Source organism: Taudactylus pleione, unplaced genomic scaffold (assembly GCF_031769625.1).
Source record: "Taudactylus pleione unplaced genomic scaffold, aTauple2 ptg000250l, whole genome shotgun sequence".
In the NCBI taxonomy this organism is placed as follows: domain Eukaryota; kingdom Metazoa; phylum Chordata; class Amphibia; order Anura; family Myobatrachidae; genus Taudactylus; species Taudactylus pleione.
The window spans coordinates 9891831-9918162 of record NW_028284652.1 but is presented as its reverse complement, the minus strand read 5'-3'; the positions used below and the strand labels follow the sequence as shown (position 1 = coordinate 9918162).

General features: G+C 43.0%; 1 protein-coding gene across 1 annotated transcript in view; it reads right to left on the bottom strand.

Moving 5' to 3' along the window:
* Nucleotides 1-26332, bottom strand: part of CCDC88B (coiled-coil and HOOK domain protein 88B) — a 102020-nt gene that overhangs the window by 51385 nt on the left and 24303 nt on the right. Inside the window, exons 2-7 of the mRNA XM_088480095.1 lie at nucleotides 25223-25344; nucleotides 9601-9670; nucleotides 9004-9073; nucleotides 7673-7731; nucleotides 5673-5756; nucleotides 5385-5525 (exon numbers count right to left, since the gene is read on the bottom strand). Coding sequence (XP_088336221.1) covers nucleotides 5385-5525; nucleotides 5673-5756; nucleotides 7673-7731; nucleotides 9004-9073; nucleotides 9601-9670; nucleotides 25223-25344 — 546 coding nt within the window. The remainder of the gene's footprint in view (nucleotides 1-5384; nucleotides 5526-5672; nucleotides 5757-7672; nucleotides 7732-9003; nucleotides 9074-9600; nucleotides 9671-25222; nucleotides 25345-26332) is intronic.

Sequence of the window (26332 nt, the reverse complement as noted above, 5' to 3'; positions counted from 1 at the left end):
TCTTTGCTTCAGCGAATTGTAAAAAATGTGGGGTAGCCATTTTAATTAGGCGTAATATCCCTTTTGTCCACGTTAAAACTGTGAGACCCAGAGGGTAGATTTCTTATAGTGATCAGTACTCTCCGTACTGAGATTTTCACTCTGGTGTCAGTGTACGCTCCTAATCAAGACCAGCCCCAATTCTTTGATTCTCTGTTCAGGCGTATTAGCAGAGTTGCGCAGGGCCATATTATTCTGTGTGGGGATTTTAATACCATTATTGACCCCCTGTTAGACAGATCGAACCCACCTTCAAACTCCTCGGGGATGTCTCTTCCTAGAGCTTCTCGTACTCTCCTGGCCTCCCTTAAACATTATGGCCTTAGTGATATCTGGCGTCTTAAACATCCTCACAGCAAAGACTACACTCATTTTTCAGCTCCACACCAACATTATTCCTGGATAGATATGATCCACATTTCCTCCACTATTACCTCTCTGGTTACGGAAGCCGGTGTTTCCCCCTTTACATGGACAGACCATGCAGGTGTCTATATTCTTTTAGATGTACATCGCTCTCCTCGTAGGAAGCGTAACTGGCGTCTTGATGACTCCCTTTTACAACATCCCCCCGCTCTGCTAGAAATAAAATTGGCGATGACCCGCTATTTTGAGGAGAATACCTCTCCTGATATTTCCTCTAGTATCCTCTGGGAAGCCCATAAGGCTACTATACGGGGTTTTCTTATTTCTAAAACCTCAGTGGTTAGGAAAGCGGCTGCGCAAGAAATTCATTCCCTTGAGTCACAAATTTCAGTACTATTGATTCAACATAAAACATCCCCTAGCGCCTCCGTGCTAACCCAAATTGAGAAACTACGAGGTCAGCTTAATGCCCTTCTGTCTCGTCGCGCTGCGCTTATCTTGCAAAAACGTTGTCAACGCTTTTATGATAAATCTGACAAAATTGATTCTTTATTAGCCAATAAACTGCGTCGCAGACAAGCATTAGGTGCGATAGACAAATTACACTCTCCGTCTTCTGGTTCTCTAACCTATGATCCTGAGGTTATGGCTGAGGAATTTCGGACCTTTTATAGTTCCCTTTATAACTTATCAGATTCTTCTTATCCCACTTCTGCTGGAGCCGAGGGGGTGCGCTCATATTTGTCCTCTACTTTCCTTCCCAGGCTCTCAGAATCCCAATTATCTACTCTCAATGACCGTATTTCAGATGAAGAGACAATAGCTGCTATTAGATCAATGCGTTCCTCTGCCGCCCCAGGCCCTGATGGGTTCACTGCCCAATATTATAAACTGTTTACAAAGGAACTTGCCCCACATCTTACATCTCTATTTAATGATATTTTGGAGGGCGCTTCTTTTGCTCCTGATATAACTCGGGCCGACATTGTAGTGATCCCTAAACCTGATCGTGATCCTACTCATTGTATTAACTATAGACCGATTTCATTATTAAACGTCGACCTGAAAATTTATGCTAAAATCTTAGCGACTCGGTTAGCTCCTTTGCTTTCTTATTTGATACATCCGGATCAGGTTGGGTTTATACCTGGACGTCAGGCATCGGATAACACCAGACGGGCCATTGATCTGATACATTCTATTCATAAAAGGAAACTTCCTTCTCTGATTTTAGCTCTAGACGCGGAGAAGGCCTTCGACCGTATTTCCTGGCCCTTCATATTTGCTGTCCTAGACAAAATGGGATTTTCAGGCAAATTTTTAGATGGCATTGTGGCACTTTACCGTTCCTCAACAGCACGAGTTTCGGTTAATGGTGTCTACTCCTCTAGTTTTGGGATAACTAACGGTACTCGGCAGGGTTGCCCTCTCTCTCCCTTAATATTTGCTCTTATTATGGAACTCCTGGTGGCAAAGATCTGTTGTAATAGAGTTATCTCGGGAGTATCCACTGGCCCCTCGGAATGTAAAATCGCATTATATGCCGACGATATTTTAGTCTCTCTCACTGACCCAGCTCGATCCCTAAATTCACTTTTACAGGAAATAAATTCATATTCCCAACACTCGGGTTATAAAATTAATGTTACCAAGACTGAAGTTCTTGATTTCTATATCCCTGCTACCCTAAAGCAAACCCTAGAGGCCATGCTCCCTTGTACCTGGCATAAAAAAAAGATTAAATATCTTGGTGTTTTCTTAACTCATCATCATCATCATCAGCTGTTTCAGACAAATTTTCCCCACCTTCTAGATTGTATTAAGTCTGATTTGTGTGACTGGTCCAATTATTTTATTTCTTGGATAGGTAGAATACATTCAGTTAAGATGAGCGTTCTCCCTCGGCTCTTGTATCTATTTCAGACCCTTCCGATCTACATTCCTCCATACGTGTTCAAATTCCTTCAGTACCAAACCTCATATTTCATATGGAACCGGAAATGCACGGGGATCAGACTAAAGTTGCTTCAGCGGCCTTCCAGGGGTGGGGGTTTGGGTATTCCTGATTTTAAAAAATATTATTATGCTCCGCAGCTCTCTCATTGTGCTCAGTGGTGTAACTTCGGTGCGGGGAAGGTCTGGGTGGCTATCGAGGCCGAGGAGCTGGGACTGGCTACTGTATCCTCCCTCTTGTGGATACCTAAGATTCATCGTCCCCGGACAGTTTCTTCTCACCATGTAATTTCCCGTTCTTTAGCAATTTGGGATTTAACCAATAGATGTTTTAAGTTAGCTCCAGCCCCATCCCCTTTGATACCACTACTTCATAATCCATCTTTTCCCCCTGGTTTATGCAAGTCATCTTTTACTGCCTGGTCATCGAATTCCTTCAGTACCAAACCTCATATTTCATATGGAACCGGAAATGCCCGGGGATCAGACTAAAGTTGCTTCAGCGGCCTTCCAGGGGTGGGGGTTTGGGTATTCCTGATTTTAAAAAATATTATTATGCTGCGCAGCTCTCTCATTGTGCTCAGTGGTGTAACTTCGGTGCGGGGAAGGTCTGGGTGGCTATCGAGGCCGAGGAGCTGGGACTGGCTACTGTATCCTCCCTCTTGTGGATACCTAAGATTCATCGTCCCCGGACAGTTTCTTCTCACCATGTAATTTCCCGTTCTTTAGCAATTTGGGATTTAACCAATAGATGTTTTAAGTTAGCTCCAGCCCCGTCCCCTTTGATACCACTACTTCATAATCCATCTTTTCCCCCTGGTTTATGCAAGTCATCTTTTACTGCCTGGTCATCGAGCAATATCTATTATGTAAATGATATCACTATAGATACTAATTTCCCACAATTTTCTGACTTCCGGGATAGAGTGGCAGTTCCATCCAAAGATTTTTTCTGGTTCCTACAAATTAGACATTTCCACTCCAAAATTAGCTCGATTCTGATTAGCAGACCTTTGACTTCTTTTGAGTCTTTATGTTGGAGAAGACCCTCCACTAGGGGTCTTATTTCTACTATTTATTCCTTACTAGGGGAAGAAATAAGCTCCAATCGAGACCCTCATGAGTTAGCGTGGGAACGGGATTTGGGACACTCTATAGATGCTGAGGATTGGACGGAGATATGGGACAATGCTGCCACCAGCTCTATTTGCGTCAAAATTAAGGAAAATGTTTATAAATTGCTATACCGATGGTATTATGTACCCACGCGGCTACAAGTAATGCTTCCCGATGCTTCGGATAGATGTTGGAGGGATTGCGGTGGATAGGGCAGTTTTTTGCATATCTGGTGGACTTGTCCCAAACTAACTAGTATATGGCAGGAGGTTCTCGCTCTCCTCTCGCACCTCTTTGATATTACGATTCCCTCTGATCCTCGGCATTTTCTACTTCTCTTGGATCTGCCTTCTCTGTCCCGGGTTCAGAATAGGTTATTCCGACATATAGTGTCTGGTATGACCTGCCAAATTGCAGCGGATTGGAAAAACCCTCATCCCTCTCCGATGCAGGCAATATTATCACGTATCTGGTATATATACAAGATGGAATATATGACAGCTTTATTACGTAATACATCCAAAACCTTTGATAAAATATGGTCCCCTTGGCTGACATACCAAAATGTTTCCTCTCCATTTAACAATTAATTTTTCCTTTTATATTTTTTCTCTATTATGTTTAGTTTGAAAGAAAGTGATCCTATATGGAGTCCACCCATTCTTTTTTACTTTTATTCTCCTTTGTCTTTCCTAAAGTCTTTCTTTTCCTTTTTCCTCTTTATTTTTTCTCTATTTTTTAAACGGATTGCCACACCGTTGCTGCAAGATTTTTCTCTTGCTTCTATATTCCTTCTTTTCTTATAATGAGAAAATTTTCTATTATATCATATTATTATTCTGAAATAGTACAGTTCCCATTATAAAAGTATGTTATGTGTTAATCCTTATTTTTGAATATTGGAATGTACTGTTTTCTCTGTGATTTGCTCAATAAAAAGAGCTTACAAAAAAAAAAGACATTACAGACCAGGAGCTGTGGCGATCAACGTTTCAGTTGTTGAACTTTCGTCAGGATCAATTGATCCTAACAAAAGTTCAATAACTGAAACGTTGATCACCACAGCTCCTGGTCTGTAGTGTTTCTGATATACAGTATATATATATATATATATATATATATATAGTATCACCCTAAAACATGAAGTGTAGCAGCAATAAATCAAAAAACTATTTCTATATACAGTATAACACTCTCCAAATATTAATTGGTGGCAGCTCTCACCCAGCAGAGATCTGCAATGGTTAGTGCAGGTAAATTGAATAGTGAAAAGTGAAGAAAATTATGCACCTAGTAGTGAGTTACAAAGTGATTCACTTAAGTGAGTGATAAACAATAAGAAATTGGTTGCCTTTAGTTTTGTTTTTTAAGTTGATAATTTGAGGGAAATTTTTCCATAATCCAATGTAAAACCAAGAAAAGAAAAAGATTAACAACATAGGTCTGATTCAGAGACGGGCGCAATGCTAGAGATTGCACATGCGTGAATGCCGCACTGCAGGAACCTTCACCGTCTTAAGATGGTGTTTGTTCCTGCAACCCCACTGCTTCCATTTGGGAAGCATTACCGGTTGCGAAGAGAGATCCGTTCGAATCCCTTCACCACTGCTCGGCTCCTTCTGCAAGAAGTTGTGCAAGTGTGAACCCAAGTTCATGCATGCCACTAGCACTGCCGAGCCAGACAGAAAGGATTTGTGGGGACAGCTGATCTCCACACCGGACCAATGTTGAATTGCTCTGGTGCATGCAGCCATACTTAATTATAGGGGACACCTGGCCCCACATAATTAACAAAATTAATAGGCCCTTTTAATAACAGTTAATGGTAAGACAAGTATTTACAAGACCATGTATTGAACAAGAGGAAGGGTGATTGGTCCTATAACTAATATATTATATAGTGTCCTTACCTCCTGAGCGTCATCCCTCTGTCTCAGGACGTCTCTGAGGTGAGCACCTAACATGTGGACCAAGTCTTCCAGGTCAGCGTGGGAGAGGTGAGATAGCTCTGGCCCTGGTAACGATAATATCTTCTGAGAATCCTGAGTCATCTTCATAGAAGAGAAGAAAGTGGAGAAACTGCTTGTAAAAAAGAATTATTACTATAAACAATGGAAACAGAGATTAAGGCATAACAAGGAGAAGAGACGATCATTTGTAAAGAAAGTAAGCTAAGGTACAGTATACTTCAGTGTCACCTCCTGTATCTTCTCTGCCAGCTTAGTCTGGAAATCCAGGTCCAGACTCCGGATACCACCAATTATTTCTTCGCGACCATCGCCCTTACGAGATACAGATGGAAGAAGTTATTGGGGGAAGACAGTAAAAAGTCCACTTGAGCAGCGGCTAATCTCTAGTTTAATAACTAGCAATTAAAAAATATTTGGAGGTCTGTGAAAAGCGGCCCATACACGGTGCAATTTTTTTACACGATGTGCACAATTTTGTTCAATCGTAACGTTCAATCGTGCACATCGTGTGTAGTTTCTGTGTGTATACGATGCCAATGCGCATCCCTGCAGTCGTATAGTTGGATCGTACATCTTACAGCAAAACAGTAAGATCTACGATCTGGAGTACAATGTGTAATACACTTCTGTGCATCATATAGTAACAATCAATTGTACACCATTTGACCACATCGTATGAAGAATTTCAAGGGAAGAATTTCAAGGGCTATCGTACAACACATCTTACCAACTTTGAATCGCACCGTGTATGGGCCGCTAAAGAGGCCTAGGACTCACTTTGCATATAGAGATAATTATATAGTGAATGTGTATGTCAGTTTACAATGACAATTCCTTAATACTTGGACGATACTGGCTGTGTTTATGTCCCCTTAGGAGGTTGGGAAATATGTGAACTTCCATGTGGAAGTCATGGGGCCAAATGTAATAGGGTGAGAGTTTAGAAAATGTGAGAGTTTAGCAGTAAACTGTCACATTGGTTGAGTTTTATCTTCAAAATGGGAAAACATCTGAATGAGATTTTAAATCTTGAGAGTTTTTTAAGTCTAAAAAAACATGCAAGTTCGCTCTTTTACTTTGTTTTTGGACTCTATTACATTGGCAAAGTTTAAAAAGTGTCAGAAACTCTCACTTTTCTAAACTCTCACCCTATTACATTTGGCCCAAGGTCTTTACTGATTTTATATAATTATGTATATATGTAAAGTTATGTTCTTTTCTGTACCATTTTGTACTTACACACTATGTTGTAAGCTTCACCCTTATGTACAATGCTGCAGATCTTTTGTGGCACCATTTAAATAACAGATAATAATTTTAACATAGACACAAAAAAAGCCCAAATCATTTGAAAATAAAGAATTTATAATAAAAAAATAAGCCTACCCCACGGCAAAATAAATTAGATTTGAAAGGACAAAAGCTACAGTATATCTCTAACTTTAATGAAATGCCTGCAAAGATTATCAATCTTTAAGGGCTTGTACGCACATGTAGTACATTGTAGTTTACAAGTTTTTTTTTTTTTTTTGTAAACTTAACACAGTTTTACAATAATAAATGTGTCAGTGCACTGTGTTAAACATGTTTAACACAGTTTATCACAGTGTTAAGTTTCCTCTTGAAACATGTTTAGTCGAATAGGTTGAAAAGTTGGATGATGACACGGATTGTCTGAAATCTTCTTTAAAGGACAAGTGAATGCCGCGGTTTTTACACTTTCACTCTCTCTCTCTCTCTGGGGAGATGTACTAAGCCTTGAAAAGTGATAAAGTGGAGAGTGATAAAGTACCAACCAATCAGCTCCTAACTGCCATTTTTCAAACACAGCCTGTAAACTGACAGTTAGGAGCTGATTGGTTGGTACTTTATTTCTCTCCACTTTTCAAGGCTAACTACGTCTCCCCGACACTCTCTCTCCCATATATATATATATATATATATATATATATATATTCACACACACACATACACACAGTATGTCCCGAACAAACTTGCATAGATACTGACTGTTTTATAATCATGTGTCACATACAGTATATCATTAATGTCACTCTGTACTCCTTAACACTGTAATTATTTTATACTCCTTTATTCACAACCCCTACTGTATTTGTTATTTGTCATGCTTCCCGTCAATCTAATTTCTGCAATGTGCAACTAAAGTAATATTTACAAATATATTTACAAATTGTACATAAAAAGGATATAGGATAGTGTGCCTTTACCTGAACCGCGGCTCCCAGCATCAGTGACATTAGCTTCTCCATTTCCTGCATGGAGACATCTAGTGGGAGAGAGGATATTGGTGGCTATATTCTGAGAAAGTCAGTATACATAATATATTCACACTGTGTATACTACACCAGGTGTAATGTACTACTGGAAGCTGCAGTGAGGGTTTCCACCAACCACAGCGACTGCTGCCATGTACTACCAGTTTATGTGCGCCAGTGGTCACTGAGAGGATATCACATTGCATGTGGCACTCTTACAATAGTCCTGGGATTTATTTCCCCGTAACTTCAATATATAACTTATTATTGCTGAGGAACCGCTCCCTTCATCCATTTTATCTTTCCCCATCTTCTGCCAGAACACTGTGCGGGGTACATTTATGTCTTTATATGAGTGAGGGGACTTTCGGTCAGTCTTTTGTTACATATCACTTTTATGTATTTATGTATTTTATTATATTAATAGAAACACTTACAAATGTACTTTTGTGCATTGTGCACCTGTAAGATGTAAAATGTGTCTTGTACATATGGGGCGTTGGAATCTACACTATCTCAGTGCTGGTGGGAAAAAAACAGTCCTTTGTGGTGTGAAAAAGGGGAGACCCTAAACCTAACCCTCCCCCCGCAGCTATCTGCTCCCGACGTCCAGCTTACCTACGATCGGTTTGCCGGGTGTTGGGATTTTGGCATGGGGCTAATGATAGGTGTCAGTATTTAGACGCCTATTATTAATCCCATGCCGGGATTTCACTGTCGGGAAGCCAACGGTTGGCATTTCGATCGTGGGGCTTCCTGACTACATCCCGTTCTGAACACTCCACAATCAGCGCACCATTGCCAGCACCATAAACCCTTGTACCAGCCTATAGCAGATGCAGTGCCTCCTTCAGAACTCTGGCTAAACATGGCCTCTGTGGCTCCAGCTCTGCGTCTGAGAACGCAACTTGGTTCACTGACACGCCCATGAGATGGGCTTTTTTTTGCACACACTTGAGGCCACCTCTCAGTCACCACCCAGGAACGGCCATGGTTTTTTGTCTCGCTGTTCCTAATGCCAGCAATCCCATACACAACAGCGTACACTTCATGGAACACTTGCGCTATAGGGATTTTCAGGATTTTTCGCACAAGCGCAGGAGCAAACAGTCGCTCAACTTCACCAACATCAGCATCAGTGTCATCTCTGAATCAAGCCCTATGTGTGGTCATTACGCTCCTACTTCAGCACTGCAGTAACGGCGAGCAGTAAGCACTGTCTGTAGGACATACTTCATGTATAGTATAAATAAGAAATGAGATACATGAGCATGTGGGCTGACCTGACACTGGGTCCTGGGCTATAAGGTGCGTGTCTGGAAGAGGCATCAGGATCATCTGCTGGAGCTCATCCTAAAACAGGTAATAATATATAAAACATATTTCAAGCATTGTACAATATATCTATATATGCCTTAATGTGTAGACAGACGTCTAAAATAAAGTCACTATTAATGGGTGTCAAGTATGGCTGATATTCCATCTCCAATATTGTATAAGTGTTGGTCTGTAAAGCATCTTTCCATTTTACACTATAATACTATTCTTTTAGCGAAAACAGCAACTTTCATCTGACTGGATGCAGTCATGAGGTCGACACTCATTATGGCCACAGTGAGTATGTCCACATATGAGTATGAGTATGTTCACATATGAGGTCCCACTTTGAATCCAATCATTTGACCACTCCCCCTCCTCATGGACCCATGAATCGCGGGATTTTCCTATAAAGGGGGTGTGGTCTAATGATGGCTATAGTCTGGCCTTGCCCCCTGAAGCTAAGAGCAGCAGCTCCTCGGCTGCTCCCGGAAAGGATTCCAGAGAAGTCGGTAAGTATGACATGCAACATACTGTAAATATTCACATACATATGTTATTACCTGGTAATAAGAACGCAGTCTCATTTTAAGGCCATGCAGATCCACATTTCCGTGGTATGGGCGGGAGTCACTAATACAGAGAGACACATTTATTCATACACAAACAATCTTTATAGCCAACTTTACATGCAAAGTCCACAATTCCATATCAAAGAAATCTCGTTATGAGAGTATGACAAAGGAAGTTTGTAATTCATATGTCTGTTTTGCCTCTATCTCTTGACAGTCATTGGAAAAGCCATGTTGCCCTGAAGGGTGCAGTTTTGAAATGTGCAGATAGATTAAGGGGTCTTAGTACTAATAAGCGTGGACCAGCCGTGATTATTATCTATCCATATCGACAGGGATATTTTTATTTTTAGGGATCTATTCATTATTATAATTATTGGGGGCCAATAATTAACATAGTAACTCACGGCTCGCCCCGGAGCAATTCATCATTGCTCCGGCCTGGAGACAGCTCATCTGAAAATCATCTGTCTCCCCAAACTGCTTCACTGCACCTTTCAGAGCAGTGAAACTTAGCACTGCCAAGTTTGACTCCACAGTACTAGAGTTCACGCAGGTGCACAAAGCCACAGCATCCGGCGGAAAGAGCCGGCAGGGGCAGAGGGATCTGAAAGGATCCTTCTTCGCAACCCAAGACTGGGCCACCTGAAGATGGCGAATGCTCCCGCAGTCAAGCTCTGGAAATATATCCTTGCGAGTTATTTTCCTGGCATTTAGGAGAAGTCTTTCACAGAAGTTAAAGGCTTCTCCCGGAAAAGCTGACACTGCGTATGCGCAAAGTATCAGCTTCCGGAGCTGGCCGGGGGCTGCGAGAGAAAGATCGAAAGATTTCTTTCCTGCCCCTGGAGCCTTCTTAGGCTTACAGTAGTTATCATAAAAATGGTTGACAGATTAATTATTTTTTTACAGTTATGGTTAGGGTTAGGCACTTACCAAAGGGTTAGGCACTTACCCAGACAGTTAGGGTTATGCACCAGGAGGGAGAGTTAGGGTTAAGCACTTACTGGAGGGTTAGGGTTAGGCACTAAAAGGGACGGTTAGGGTTAGGCACTAAAAGGGACGGTTAGGGTTAGGCACTAAAAGGGACAGTTAGGGTTAGGCACCAAGGGGGCAGTTAGGGTTAGAGTGAAGATTAGGGTTAAAAATAAAATAAAAATGTGTCGACCATTTTCATGTCGACCTTTTGACTATGTCGCCCATTTGTACCTGTCGACCTGATCACATGTCGACCTTTTGTCCGTCGATCTTTTGTCCCAGACAACCTGTTGACTCTCTAACATGTGGCGTCTATCTAAACACTGTCGATATTGGACTGTCTACTGTTAATCCACACCCTTGTGGAGCAACATGTATTCTGAGTCAGCCTGAGCCTCTGCAGGAAACTGTGCTGCTGCCATCTACTATTATATAATATATAATGATCACATATTGTACACTGAAAATCGGAAAATGGAATATAGGCAAAATATTGTCCCATAGTCAAATATAGGATCCCTACATTTACTAACATTCGATTTGCTAATCAAACGTAATCGAACTCAAAATCAAACTTTAAATCCCCAAATGAATAGAATAATGAGAGAGTCAATTTGAGCTTCTAAACACCATTTTTTTGGCTGGAAATTGCTTGTGAAGTCTTTAAAAGTTCCCAAAAGTAGTATCAGGGGCGTAACTAGTTATTTTGGGGCCCCATAGCAAAGGTGCACACAGTCACCGCTTCATGGTGGGGTTCAGGTGACATAGCCAGGCAAACAAAAAAATGTTATATATATATATATATATATATATATATATATATATATATACATATATATTATATATATTATATACACATATTTTTAAGATGAACATATATTTATGAAGAAATTATAAATCACTTTCACTTTTCTAGAGTGTGCACAAGTGATTACAATTTTTCCCCCTGTTAATTAGTGTGCATGTGATACATTTGGCCTAACAGGAAGTAATGAGGAATTTGAGTTTGACTTTGCATTCTATTTTAATGTGGATTTGAGGTTTGATTTTGGAAGGGATTTCATAAACTGAACACAAAATCCCTTCTTAAAATCGACCAAAATCGAATTCGATTTGAAAATAGAATGCAAAATTGAATATTAGTAAATGAGGGATTTGTTAAGGGATTTTGCAGTTCGATTTAAATTCGATTTCAGTCGATTTTATAGATTCATAAAATCGAATACCAAATCGAACTTTAGTAAATTTACCCCCTGGAGCCCAATCTGTCTGACCCTGTGACTTGCGTGCGGCTGAACGTGGGACCGACCTGTTGAGCCTATCACATCGAATCCGGGTGTGCCTCCGTCCCCGGGGGCACAGTCCTGCCAGCGGCGGCCTCCTCTGTAGAGTACACAACTCCCACCGCTTCTCCTATAGCTCCCTCCTGTCTGCAGCTGCGGCGACTCATCTGGCTCCTGCATTCACGCGCCCCTTCCTCCCTGCAACCTCACCCATCTGGAGTTTGTGGCCACGGCTGGAGGTTGTCTTGAGCCCACACCTACCTCCGCTCTCCTCCATTACTCTGTGACTGGCTGATGCATGCGGCTGGACTATTGATGCTGGATCCCCTGCTGACCACATGCTGCGAGTGTGATTCACCTCTTATTCCCCTCACACTATGTGGACACTGCTCCTGACCTGGAGGTGCCGTTTTGGTGCAAGATACCAGAGATTAATGGAGATCTGCTTCCTTTCAATGGAATGGGAGAAGAACAATTGCAGACCCAGCATGTACTACAGCTAAGTGTCTACTTTTATAAATTGAATCCCTGCAAGGTTTTTTTTCACCCTCGCTCTTGGATTCATATTGTTCAGACCAGCCTGCTCTTTACTTTATTATACTCTCAATCAGTTCCTCAGCTCTTTCCACAGTTGCTGGACTGGGAAGTTTAATACATCGCGCCCTACTTTCCTGGGGGGAGAAAGGCTCTACTATCCAGCCTATTACAACTTGAATACATGTCTGCTTTATACTCCTGTTTACCTTCATTATTCCATTCACTATGTTACATGCGGTTAATGTATTTTCTAATTTTTGTTTTGTGTTGTAGCTCCATCTTGAGGCTGCTAACGGTATTTTCACCACCACCATAACTTCTAGTTTCTACTCATAATATTTTTGCTGTTGCCACTACAGTAGCCTAGATAGATATGTGTCCGTCCTGGGCTACCATGTCAAGCCAATGTTTATAGTAGTCCTATAAGCAATTTTTTTGGGGGGAAGGGGAGGCTGGATCTCCACTCCTGCTACAAATTGTGAATATGTTCTTCTCTTTATAATCACTGCAAAGCACTGGAATGTAATGAATGACGAAAGGAAGGAATTCCACGCACCGTACAACTCAAGGCAAAACTCAAGTACCCCCGTTACTTCAATCTAAATTGGAACATTTTCTCACTTCTACTAGTACACCTGTTGCTACCTGGCAAAGTCAAGACCCTGCTCCTCTGTCTGATACAGACTATTCCATGGAGTCATCACCCCACTCTCCTTCCTCATCTCCCCAGGGGGACCTGGCCAACATTCTCCAACGTTTGGACTCTCTCTCCATAAAAGAGGATTTGCTGGCCTCTGAACAACGACTCCACGATGCTTTTAATAAAGACGTCTCTGCTTTACAGATGAACATCGCTCAGGTCACTGATCGCTTGGAAGACCAGGAAAAAACACTGGCGGAGTATCACCGCTCTTTTAATTCTACAGCCATGGCTCATGCCTCCAAGTTACGGCTTAATGATATGGATAACCGTGGCAAACGCAATAACTTACGGATATGGAGGATTCCAGATGATATTCAAACTCAGGACATTATTGACGTTCTCACTAAAATATTAAATTAAGTTCTTGAGCAGGTCTCAGACACTACAATAGTAATTTGATAGAGCACACAGAGCACTTAACCCAAGGAATTTGCAACGGGAGAAACCACGTGATAATGAACTTGTTCTAAGGAAAGCTCGATCTTTACAGGGCATCGATTTCAACGGTACTCCTGTACACATCTCTCAGGATATCTCCTGGCACACCCTGCAACAACGTCGTCTCCTGGTTCCATTGACTGCTGGGCTCGAGAAACGCAGATTAAAATACCGTTGTGGTTTTCCATTAAGCATTTCTTATGCCTGTTTTGTGCTATTTGGTCTCATTCGCCCCTTGCAGCATCCTACCTGCATAACCATTTGATTCTACTATGTTCCATTGTTTTGAAGCGCATTTTAAAACTTTAATGTTCATACAGTCTTTATCTGTTTGTTTTATTGTTTAACTTGCCAACGTTGCCATATTTGTTCTTTTAGGACATTCAAATTTATCTACAAATAGCTTAAACGTCTATTAATGTTTGTCTGTTTTTTTGTTCTCCCTTCCATAGTTCATTAATAGATTTCCATGGCAAGACGCTTATTTGATCACAATGTTTTCTGTTGTTGTCTATATTACTGTGTGGCGGGTTGTGGGGTTTATGCATCTGCTGACCCCTCCATATGCTTTTTTCTATTTTTTTCTACAGTTGCTTTTTTCACCGGATTTTTTTTTGTATTTGTTTTATATGCATCTGTTTTTTATTGATGTTATGCAATGTTTTTCTTTTTTTGTTATGCGGTGTCTATGTTCCTATAGTTTTTTCCCTCATTCCTCCCTCTTAACTCCTCCTAGGTCTCCACAGGGGGTGCACTCTTCCTCTATCACCCAGGTTCTAGCCTGATCTCCTCTTATGGGCCCGAGGTATTACAAAGTAATCAATGTGTTTTTCTTTTCTTTAATTATTTATTTATTTTTTCCTCCGGTCATTTGTCCATATGGCTGCTTCTGATACATTAAAACTCTTTTCTATTAATGTGAAGGGGTTAAATATCCCCGAGAAGAGGTCCCCTGTCCTTGATGAGTTTCAAAGTGAGAAGCTTGTATATTTGTACAAGAAACTCACTTCACACAGGGAAACGTCCCTTTGTTCAACCTGGAGGGCAAAACTAAAGGTGTTGCAATTTTATTTTCTAGACTCCTTCCCTTTACGGAGGTAGCCATACACAGTGTGAATGAAGGCCGAGCCTTAGTTGCTATGGGGAAACTTTCATCAAATGTGTATGCTTCCAATAGGGGACATCCTGCCTTTTTTCTTAAAGTCCTGCAATATGTTGAATCTGTGCAATAAGGTATGGTTTTTATAGGTGGAGATTTTAACTGGACATTTGACCCTACTCTGGACACCTCTAGATCTAGCTCAAATGTATCCCATGTAGATCTGTGCAAGGTAAGGAAACTTTTTCATGATCATCAGCTGTTGGATGCCTGGAGAACACAACACCCAAAAGACAAGGACTTTATCTTTTTCGTTAATCCTCATTATGTTCAATCTTGATTAGATTTTCTTTTCATTTCCCATAAACACTTACATCTCATTACACATTCAGCAATTGGTTCTATTACATGGTCAGATCATGCCCCTGTCTCCTTACACGTTCTTGTTCTGGAGTCTGCACCTAAATGTTGGTCCTGGAAATTGAATGAAAGTCTAATTCAGCTTCCTGAATATAGAAATATTGTTAATAATACTGCTGAGTATATATCCTTCAACAATACCTCTGATGTTAGCAAATGCTCCTTATGGGAAGCTCACAATTGTGTGCTTCGAGGAAAACTTATCCAATCGGGTTCCTTAACTAATAAACAAAGGGAAGTTCAGGCAGAGGCTCTCAAAGATAAAATTTGTTCACTGGAATTATCACACAAATCTTCTCTGGATGCCACTGTGGGCATTGAGATAGCACAAGCTCAATCTGATTTAAATAACTTGTTATCCGATAAGATCAAACTAGCTTTTCGGAAGTACCGATATAAGTATTTATATAAGTAAGAAGCCTGGGAAACTCCTGGCACACTGCTTGAGAGAACAAAGGACTTTAACTTTTATCTTTAAAATGAATAACTCTCAAGGCAGTCAGTTTTCTTACGTAGCAGATTGCAGATTCTTTTCAGAGGTATTATTCTGGTCTTTACTCCCTCTCTGCCCCCTTGTCCCCAGACCAACTTTTGCTATGCACTAATGAGATAGATGATCCTTTGTCTTTTATTAATTTTCCTAGCATTTCAGATGAAGCACAACTCCTTTTAGAACAACCAACATCACTAGCCGAATTGGTGTTGGCAATTAAGTCCACTCGAGCTTGTAAGAGCCCAGGCCCTGATGGGTTTACCATATCATATTATAAATTGTTCCAACCTCATCCTGCCCCTCTTTTAACACAAGCATTCAATGATGTTGATGATGTGAAATACTTTTTTTTGCTATCCACATATTTACTAAGGCCAAAACCGCTGCAAAACTGCCGTTAAAACACATTTTAGAATAGAATAGAACATGGTTGTCATTTAAAAACTGCCGCAAAACCGCCAGTAAGCCCCCCGGGGTTTAGAACCCGCCATCAAACCGCCACCAAACCACCGGGGTTTACAACCTTCTGCTTAGTAAATTTTGCCCTTTATGTCATCTCTTGGCCCATCTCTAGATACAATAAGTCCCTCTTGCGACATATGAACAGCGCAGCTAAGGCAGTTATACCAATTAAATAGAGATCAACGTTTCACCCTACTATGAAAGAATGGTTCACCCATCTAGACATGTACATGACTATGGAAGAGATTGAATTGATTTAATGTTGCCCCTTATCGATTTAATTTGTGATTGGTATAGTTTGTAGGAGATCTAGGAGGCCCTCTTTTCCTCCCTCTCCCCCTTTTTTCCCCTCCCCATTTGTCTTGTAGTGTCTCTGTACTAGTTTTGTCATTTCTTAAAACAATTGATGCAACTGTATAAGGTGTGTTGTTGATTTTATATTTTTATTGTATGTTAATCTATCTTTTGTATCTCTAAATAAAAATGTATATATATATATATATATATATATATATATATATTAGGGGTGAGCGGGTTCGGATTTCTGAAATCCGAACCCCCCCGAGCCCCCCCGATCCGAGTCCGATCCGAGTCAGGCTCGACTTTTCCCGCCTGACTCGGATCTGAAATCGAGGCAAAACGTCATCTTCCCGCCTTCCGAGTCTCGCGGGTTTTGGATCCTATATAAGGTACACACGTCGGCGCCATTTTCTCACTCGGCTGTGGACAGTGAAGAGGGAGGGTGGGAGTTAGGGCTGTGTAGTGTAGTGTAGTGTAGTGCTGCTGTTGTCCACTACTTCAAAGTCCATAGGGGCTGGCTGTGTTGTGCTGTGCTGCTGTTGTTAATAGGGGCTGTGTCCACTACTTCAAAGTCCATAGGGGCTGGCTGGACTGTGTTGTGCAGTCAGTTCTCCATAGGGGCTGTGTCCACTCCAAAGTCCTGTGCAGTGTCCCAGTCCTAAAGGAGTGCTGTAGTGTTGTCCAGGGGGTGCTCTGTCCATCAGGGGTGCTCCCCCCAAGTGCTAAAAAAATAATATATTTTCTGTGTTTGTGAATTGTGTGCGCAGTAGCCGCACGTGCATCAACAAAGTAGTGCCAAGCGTGCGCCTGTGTCATAAGTAAAGGGCCGGCTGGCTTGACCGTTAAGGGTGCTGTAACCCCCGAAAGTACACTCCAGTCCAAACCAAAAAAAAAATTATTTTCTGTGTTTGTGAATTGTGTGCGCAGTAGCCGCACGTGCATCAACAAAGTAGTGCCAAGCGTGCGCCTGTGTCATAAGTAAAGGGCCGGCTGGCTTGACCGTTAAGGGTGCTGTAACCCCCGAAAGTACACTCCAGTCCAAACCAAAAAAAAAATTATTTTCTGTGTTTGTGAATTGTGTGCGCAGTAGCCGCACGTGCATCAACAAAGTAGTGCCAAGCGTGCGCCTGTGTCATAAGTAAAGGGCCGGCTGGCTTGACTGTTAAGGGTGCTGTAACCCCCGAAAGTACACTCCAGTCCAAACCAAAAAAAATATTATTTTCTGTGTTTGTGAATTGTGTGCGCAGTAGTCGCACGTGCATCAACAAAGTAGTGCCAAGCGTGCGCCTGTGTCATAAGTAAAGGGCCGGCTGGCTTGACCGTTAAGGGTGCTGTAACCCCCGAAAGTACACTCCAGTCCAAACCAAAAAAAAAATTATTTTCTGTGTTTGTGAATTGTGTGCGCAGTAGCCGCACGTGCATCAACAAAGTAGTGCCAAGCGTGCGCCTGTGTCATAAGTAAAGGGCCGGCTGGCTTGACCGTTAAGGGTGCTGTAACCCCCGAAAGTACACTCCAGTCCAAACCAAAAAAAATATTATTTTCTGTGTTTGTGAATTGTGTGCGCAGTAGTCGCACGTGCATCAACAAAGTAGTGCCAAGCGTGCGCCTGTGTCATAAGTAAAGGGCCGGCTGGCTTGACCGTTAAAGGGTGCTGTAACCCCCAAGTACACTCCAGTCCAAACCAAAAAAAAAATTATTTTCTGTGTTTGTGAATTGTGTGCGCAGTAGCCGCACGTGCATCAACAAAGTAGTGCCAAGCGTGCGCCTGTGTCATAAGTAAAGGGCCGGCTGGCTTGACCGTTAAGGGTGCTGTAACCCCCGAAAGTACACTCCAGTCCAAACCAAAAAAAAAATTATTTTCTGTGTTTGTGAATTGTGTGCGCAGTAGCCGCACGTGCATCAACAAAGTAGTGCCAAGCGTGCGCCTGTGTCATAAGTAAAGGGCCGGCTGGCTTGACCGTTAAAGGGTGCTGTAACCCCCGAAAGTACACTCCAGTCCTAACCAAAAAAAAATTATTTTCTGTGTTTGTGAATTGTGTGCGCAGTAGCCGCACGTGCATCAACAAAGTAGTGCCAAGCGTGCGCCTGTGTCATAAGTAAAGGGCCGGCTGGCTTGACCGTTAAGGGTGCTGTAACCCCCGAAAGTACACTCCAGTCCAAACCAAAAAAAAAATTATTTTCTGTGTTTGTGAATTGTGTGCGCAGTAGCCGCACGTGCATCAACAAAGTAGTGCCAAGCGTGCGCCTGTGTCATAAGTAAAGGGCCGGCTGGCTTGACCGTTAAGGGTGCTGTAACCCCCGAAAGTACACTCCAGTCCAAACCAAAAAAAAAATTATTTTCTGTGTTTGTGAATTGTGTGCGCAGTAGCCGCACGTGCATCAACAAAGTAGTGCCAAGCGTGCGCCTGTGTCATAAGTAAAGGGCCGGCTGGCTTGACCGTTAAGGGTGCTGTAACCCCCGAAAGTACACTCCAGTCCAAACCAAAAAAAATATTATTTTCTGTGTTTGTGAATTGTGTGCGCAGTAGTCGCACGTGCATCAACAAAGTAGTGCCAAGCGTGCGCCTGTGTCATAAGTAAAGGGCCGGCTGGCTTGACCGTTAAAGGGTGCTGTAACCCCCAAGTACACTCCAGTCCAAACCAAAAAAAAAATTATTTTCTGTGTTTGTGAATTGTGTGCGCAGTAGCCGCACGTGCATCAACAAAGTAGTGCCAAGCGTGCGCCTGTGTCATAAGTAAAGGGCCGGCTGGCTTGACCGTTAAGGGTGCTGTAACCCCCGAAAGTACACTCCAGTCCAAACCAAAAAAAAAATTATTTTCTGTGTTTGTGAATTGTGTGCGCAGTAGCCGCACGTGCATCAACAAAGTAGTGCCAAGCGTGCGCCTGTGTCATAAGTAAAGGGCCGGCTGGCTTGACTGTTAAAGGGTGCTGTAACCCCCGAAAGTACACTCCAGTCCTAACCAAAAAAAAATTATTTTCTGTGTTTGTGAATTGTGTGCGCAGTAGCCGCACGTGCATCAACAAAGTAGTGCCAAGAGTGCGCCTGTGTCATAAGTAAAGGGCCGGCTGGCTTGACCGTTAAGGGTGCTGTAACCCCCGAAAGTACACTCCAGTCCAAACCAAAAAAAAAATTATTTTCTGTGTTTGTGAATTGTGTGCGCAGTAGCCGCACGTGCATCAACAAAGTAGTGCCAAGCGTGCGCCTGTGTCATAAGTAAAGGGCCGGCTGGCTTGACCGTTAAGGGTGCTGTAACCCCCGAAAGTACACTCCAGTCCAAACCAAAAAAAAATTATTTTCTGTGTTTGTGAATTGTGTGCGCAGTAGCCGCACGTGCATCAACAAAGTAGTGCCAAGCGTGCGCCTGTGTCATAAGTAAAGGGCCGGCTGGCTTGACCGTTAAGGGTGCTGTAACCCCCGAAAGTACACTCCAGTCCAAACCAAAAAAAATATTATTTTCTGTGTTTGTGAATTGTGTGCGCAGTAGTCGCACGTGCATCAACAAAGTAGTGCCAAGCGTGCGCCTGTGTCATAAGTAAAGGGCCGGCTGGCTTGACCGTTAAGGGTGCTGTAACCCCCGAAAGTACACTCCAGTCCAAACCAAAAAAAAAAATATTTTCTGTGTTTGTGAATTGTGTGCGCAGTAGCCGCACGTGCATCAACAAAGTAGTGCCAAACGTGCGCCTGTGTCATAAGTAAAGGGCCGGCTGGCTTGACCGTTAAGGGTGCTGTAACCCCCGAAAGTACACTCCAGTCCAAACCCAAAAAAAAATTATTTTCTGTGTTTGTGAATTGTGTGCGCAGTAGCCGCACGTGCATCAACAAAGTAGTGCCAAGCGTGCGCCTGTGTCATAAGTAAAGGGCCGGCTGGCTTGACCGTTAAGGGTGCTGTAACCCCCGAAAGTACACTCCAGTCCAAACCTAAAAAAAAATTATTTTCTGTGTTTGTGAATTGTGTGCGCAGTAGCCGCACGTGCATCAACAAAGTAGTGCCAAGCGTGCGCCTGTGTCATAAGTAAAGGGCCGGCTGGCTTGACCGTTAAAGGGTGCTGTAACCCCCGAAAGTACACTCCAGTCCAAACCAAAAAAAAATTATTTTCTGTGTTTGTGAATTGTGTGCGCAGTAGCCGCACGTGCATCAACAAAGTAGTGCCAAGCGTGCGCCTGTGTCATAAGTAAAGGGCCGGCTGGCTTGACCGTTAAAGGGTGCTGTAACCCCCAAAGTACACTCCAGTCCAAACCAAAAAAAAATTATTTTCTGTGTTTGTGAATTGTGTGCGCAGTAGCCGCACGTGCATCAACAAAGTAGTGCCAAGAGTGCGCCTGTGTCATAAGTAAAGGGCCGGCTGGCTTGACCGTTAAAGGGTGCTGTAACCCACAAAGTACACTCCAGTCCAAACCAAAAAAAAAATTATTTTCTGTGTTTAGCCGCACGTATATATCAAATCGATATAACATAAATGGAGGACCAAACTTTCTCCGATAAAAATAAAATAGAGAAAGATCAAGAACCACTTCCTCCTAGTGCTGAAGCTGCTGCCACTAGTCATGACATAGACGATAACATGCCATCAACGTCGTCTGCCAAGGCCGATGCCCAATGTCATAGTAGAGGGCACATACAATCCCAAATGGCAAAGTTCAGGAAAATGACCTTGAAAAAGACATTTAAATCAGCTGAAGAGAAACGTAAACTTGCCAATATGCCATTTACGACACGGAGTGGCAAGGAACGGCTAAGGTCGATCCCTAGTATGTTCATGACTAGTGGTTCAGCTTCACATGACGATGGAAGCACTCCTCCCACTAAAAAAATCAAAAGAGTTAAGCTGGCAAAAGCACAGCGAAGAACTGTGCTTTCTAAGAAGATATCACAAATCCCCAAGGAGAGTCCAAGTGTGGTGGTGGTTGCGATGCCTGACCTTCCCAGCACTGGACGGGAAGAGGTGGCTCTTTCCACCATTTGCACGCCCCCTGCAAGTGCTGAAAGGAGCACCCACAGTCCACTTGCTGATATGCAAATTGAAGATGTCACTGTTGAAGTACAACAGGATGAGGATACTGGTGTAGCTGGCGCTGAGGAGGAAGTTGGCGAGGAGGATTCTGATGGTGATGTGGTTTGTTTAAATCAGGCTCCGGGGGAGACAGTTGTTGTCCGTGGGATGAAAAAGCCCATCACGGTCATGCCTGGGCAGAAGACCAAACATTCCACCTCTTTGGTCTGGCAATATTTCTATCCAAATCCGGACAACAACTGTCTTGCCATATGTACCATATGTAAAGGTGAAATAAGTAGGGGTAGGGACGTCAACCACCTAGGAACATCCTCCCTTATACGGCACCTGCAGCGCGTTCATAAAAAGTTACTGTCAAGTTCAGAAACTTTGGCTCAGACCGTAAGCAGTCCAGGGACACCTAAATCCCGTTGTCCTGTTGTATCCAAGCGCCTGCAAACCACACCGTCAACTCCCTCCTCGTCAATTTCCTCCTTAGTCAGGATCGGAAGTAGTCCTGCAGGCCATATCACTGGCATGACTGACTCTCCTATCCGGGATTCCTCCGGAGGATCCTGCATTGCTACGCCTACTGCTGCCGCTGCTGCTGTTGCTGCTGCTGCTGGGAGTCGTTCATCATCCCAGAGAGGAAGTAGGAACACCACTACTTTTACTAAACAATTGACCCTCCAACAGTCCTTAGCGAGGAGGATGAAGTACGACAGCAGTCATCCTGAAGCAAAACGTATAACTGAGGCCTTGACTGCTATGTTGGTGTTAGACGTGCGTCCGGTATCCGCCATTAGTGCAGTGGGATTTAGACAATTGATGGAGGTAGTGTGTCCCCGGTTCCAAATCCCGTCTAGATTCCACTTCACTAGGCAGGCGATACCGAGACTGTACAGAAACGTCAGAAAAAGTGTCCTCAGTGTCCTGAAAAATGCCGTTGTACACAATGTCCACTTAACCACGGACATGTGGACAAGTGGAACAGGGCAGACTAAGGACTATATGACTGTGACAGCCCACTGGGTAGATGTATCACCTTACGCAGCAACAGCAGCAGCGTCACCAGTAGCAGCATCTCAGAAACGCCAGCTCGTTACAAGGCAGGCTACGCTGTGTATCACCGGTTTCAGTAAGAGGCACACCGCCGACAACCTCTTAGAGAAACTGAGGGAAATCATCGCCCAGTGGCTTACCCCACTTAGACTCTCCTGGGGATTTGTGATATCTGACAACGCCACCAATATTGTGCGGGCATTACATCTGGGCAAATTCCAGCACGTCCCATGTTTTGCTCACACAATAAACTTGGTGGTGCAGAATTTTCTGAAAAGCGACAGGGGCGTGCAGGAGACGCTTTGGGTGGCCCGAAAAATTTCTGGCCACTTTCGCCATTCAGCGACTGCGTGCCGAAGACTGGAGCGCCAGCAAACACTCTTGAACCTGCCCCGCCATCACCTGAAGCAAGAGGTTGTGACGCGGTGGAACTCAACCCTCTATATGCTTCAGAGGATGGAGGAGCAGCAAAAGGCCATACAAGCCTATACATCCACCTATGACATAGGCAAAGGAGGGGGTATGCACCTGACTCAAGCGCAGTGGAGAATGATTTCCGTGTTGTGCAAGGTTCTTCAGCCCTTCGAACTTGCCACACGTGAAGTCAGTTCAGACACTGCCAGCTTGAGTCAGGTCATTCCCCTCATCAGGCTTTTGCAGAAGCAGCTGGAGAAAGTGAAGGAGGAGCTAAGACGGAGCGATTCCGCTCGGCATGTGGGACTTGTGGATGAAGCCCTTCATTCGCTTTGCCAGGATTCCAGGGTGGTCAATCTGTTGAAATCAGACCACTACATTTTGGCCACCGTGCTCGATCCTAGGTTTAAAGCCTATGTGGTGTCTCTCTTTCCGGCCGACACAAGCCTGCAGAGGTGCAAAGACCTGCTGGTGAACACACTGTCAGCTGAAGCGGAACGTGACACGTCAACGGCTCCTTCTTCATTTTCTCCCGCAACTGGGGCTGCCAGGAAAAAACTTAGGTATCCTAAGCAACCCGCTGGCGGTGATGCAGGGCAGGCAGGACCAAGTTTGGACATCTGGTCCGGACTGAAGGACCTGGCAACAATTTCTGACATGTCTACTGTCACTGCATATGATACTGTCACCATTGACAGAATGGTGGAGGATTACATCGGTGACAGCATCCAAGTAGGCATGTCAGACAGTCCATACCTGTACTGGCAGGAAAAAGAGGCAATTTGGAGGCCCCTGTACAAACTGGCTCTATTTTACCTGAGTTGCCCCCCCTCCAGTGTGTACTCCGAAAGAGTGTTTAGTGCAGCCGGGAACCTTGTCAGCGAAAGGCGTAGGAGGAGAAGATGATGTTCATCAAAATGAATTATCAGGTCTTCCAGGGAGACCAGCCTCCAGAACGTACAGAGGGACCTGTGGTGGTGGATTCAAGTGGGGACGAGTTAATACTTTGTGAGGATGAGGATGTACACACTGAAGAGGGTGAGGAATCGGTGGATGAGGAGGATGAGGATGACATCTTGCCTCCGTAGAGCCAGTTTGTGCAGGGACACATTAATTGCCAGCTTGTTTTGTGGGGGCCCAAACGAACCAATCATTTCAGCCACAGTTGTGTGGCAGACCCTGGCGCTGAAATGATTGATTTGTTAAAGTGTGCATGTCCTGTTTATACAACATAAGGGTGGGTGGGAGGGCCCAAGGACAATTCCATCTTGCACCTCTTTTTTTCTTTGCATTATGTACAGTTTGGGGCCTAGTTTTTCTAACTGCCATCCTGTCTGCCACTGCAGTGTCACTCCTAGATGGGTCACGTGTTTGTGCCGCCCACTCGTGTCGCTTAGCATAGTCATCCAGCTACCTCGGTGCAACCTTTTGGACATAAAAACACTATTGTGAGGTGTGAGGTGTTCAGAATAGACTGGAAATGAGTGGAAATTAAGGTTATTGAGGTTAATAATAGCATAGGAGCAGAAAAACCTACAAATTCTGTGATTTTAGCTGTTTTTATGCTTTTTTTCAAAAAAATACAGATCCAAAACACAAAACCCAGAACCCAAAACACGGAAGGGTGGTTTTGGCAAAACCAATCCAGATCCAAAACACGAAGAAAGATCCAGATCCAAAACCAAAACACAAAACACGAAAAGTGGCCGGTGCACACCCCTAATATATATATATAAACATTACGATGCAATATTGACTGATTTATTTTGAAAAAATTTATTGAAATTCTTGACCAATAAGCCCATAGAAACATGGGGAAAGTGGACAGATAAAGGAAACAGGTGATGGAATAGAGTATGCCCACGTGGAAGATATTAGGGGAAGGTACACAAACAAAGGGCAGACATTGGATATATTTAGACATTGAAGACCTTAAGAAAATGTAAATTAATACAGGATTTGGGTAAGAGGTGGAGGGACACCAGGGAGGTGAGATATAAAATGGTTTATATAACTACTATATACAGTATTAAAGAGCATTGAATATTTATTTCACACTCTCAAAATTCCCACTTCAACCACTAATTGCTGCAATATTCGGCAATAACAAATGTAAATGGGGTTATACATAAATAGGCCCCTTACACCTTTATGCTAACCTGCACCTTCTTGCCAACGATAGATACTTTTCGCCTGATAGTTAAAAACCATAGCCCATCAAAGGTTACCCCACTGATGGACAACCCTAATTTGACTTTAGGTTTGTGTGTGTTGTTCGTGGAGAAGTGGACAAGTGGAGAAATTGCACACAGCAACCAATCAGCTTCTACCTATCATTTTATAGACTGTACTTGGCAAATGCTTGCTAGAAGTTAATTTGTTGCTGAAGGTTTGATATATTTCCCCTTTAAACACTTTTATCGTGTGACTTACATAAAGCTCATGATATAGTGCAGGGTGCCCCCTGCTGTCAGCTGCATGTACTCTCTGAGTGGATCTTTCATTGGAGATAATGGTCCATATTCAAACCCTCGATTTTGCTCAAAGTTTCGGATCTGTGAATTGAGATAAAAGTAAAAATAATAATTATTAAATTATTTAAACTGTACTATGCTCCTTTGAGTAGGCAGAGGGGAGCAGGGCCCAAAGTAGCATGGGCAGCAGCTACATAGGCACAAGGCACCTTCCCTCAGGTAGTTACATACATGGATCGTGGTACATAGAGATATTCAAGGTAACATGAATATCCACTAAGGCAGAGTTTCCCAAACTCTGCCATTACAATGCAGATTTTAAGGATATCCATGCTTGAACACATGTTACTTGTTAATACCTTAGTAAATTTGACTTAACCATCTGGATTTAAGCATGGATATCCTTAAAGCTTGGACTGTAATGGCGGAGTTTTGGAAACTCTGCCATAAGGCATCACTTCTCAAACTGTATTGCAACACTTTAGTGTGTTGTCAGTTGGTCCCTGGAATGTCACAAACAATGATTGGTGGCAAACCAGGCAATTTAATTATAATGATCTAATTACCTGATAACTGATACAGAGTCAAGAATGATAATAAATTTTACTTGTAAATAAAAATTATGAATACACATAAAAACATGAAATATACTGAGACACATTAATAAAATCGTTCAATATAAACTTGTACCAGTGATGACACTACATATAGGTGCAATCAATAAAGGTTAACAACTTCCATCTATTAGTGGCTGATGTTATGCTCTCTGGCACTTATTCCAAAAGGAGAACAATGATATATGCATATGTTGCCAGAGGACATATGGTGTCTTTATCATGTGAGTTAAGAGTATTCCGTCCAGGCTCAATTATTAATCCAATCGCATGAATCTAATTCACATGTGAAGGTAAATAAATGTCACTAAAATATTTGGTACAGTCAATGTGTCACGGCCAGGGTATTTCAGCATGGCGCTAGGCGAGTGTTACCTGTGAGGTCATTGTGGCGCGGGCTGTCTGGTGGCGGAGCTTGTGTCTGGTGGGGGGCTTTGGCTGCGCGCGTTGTTGTG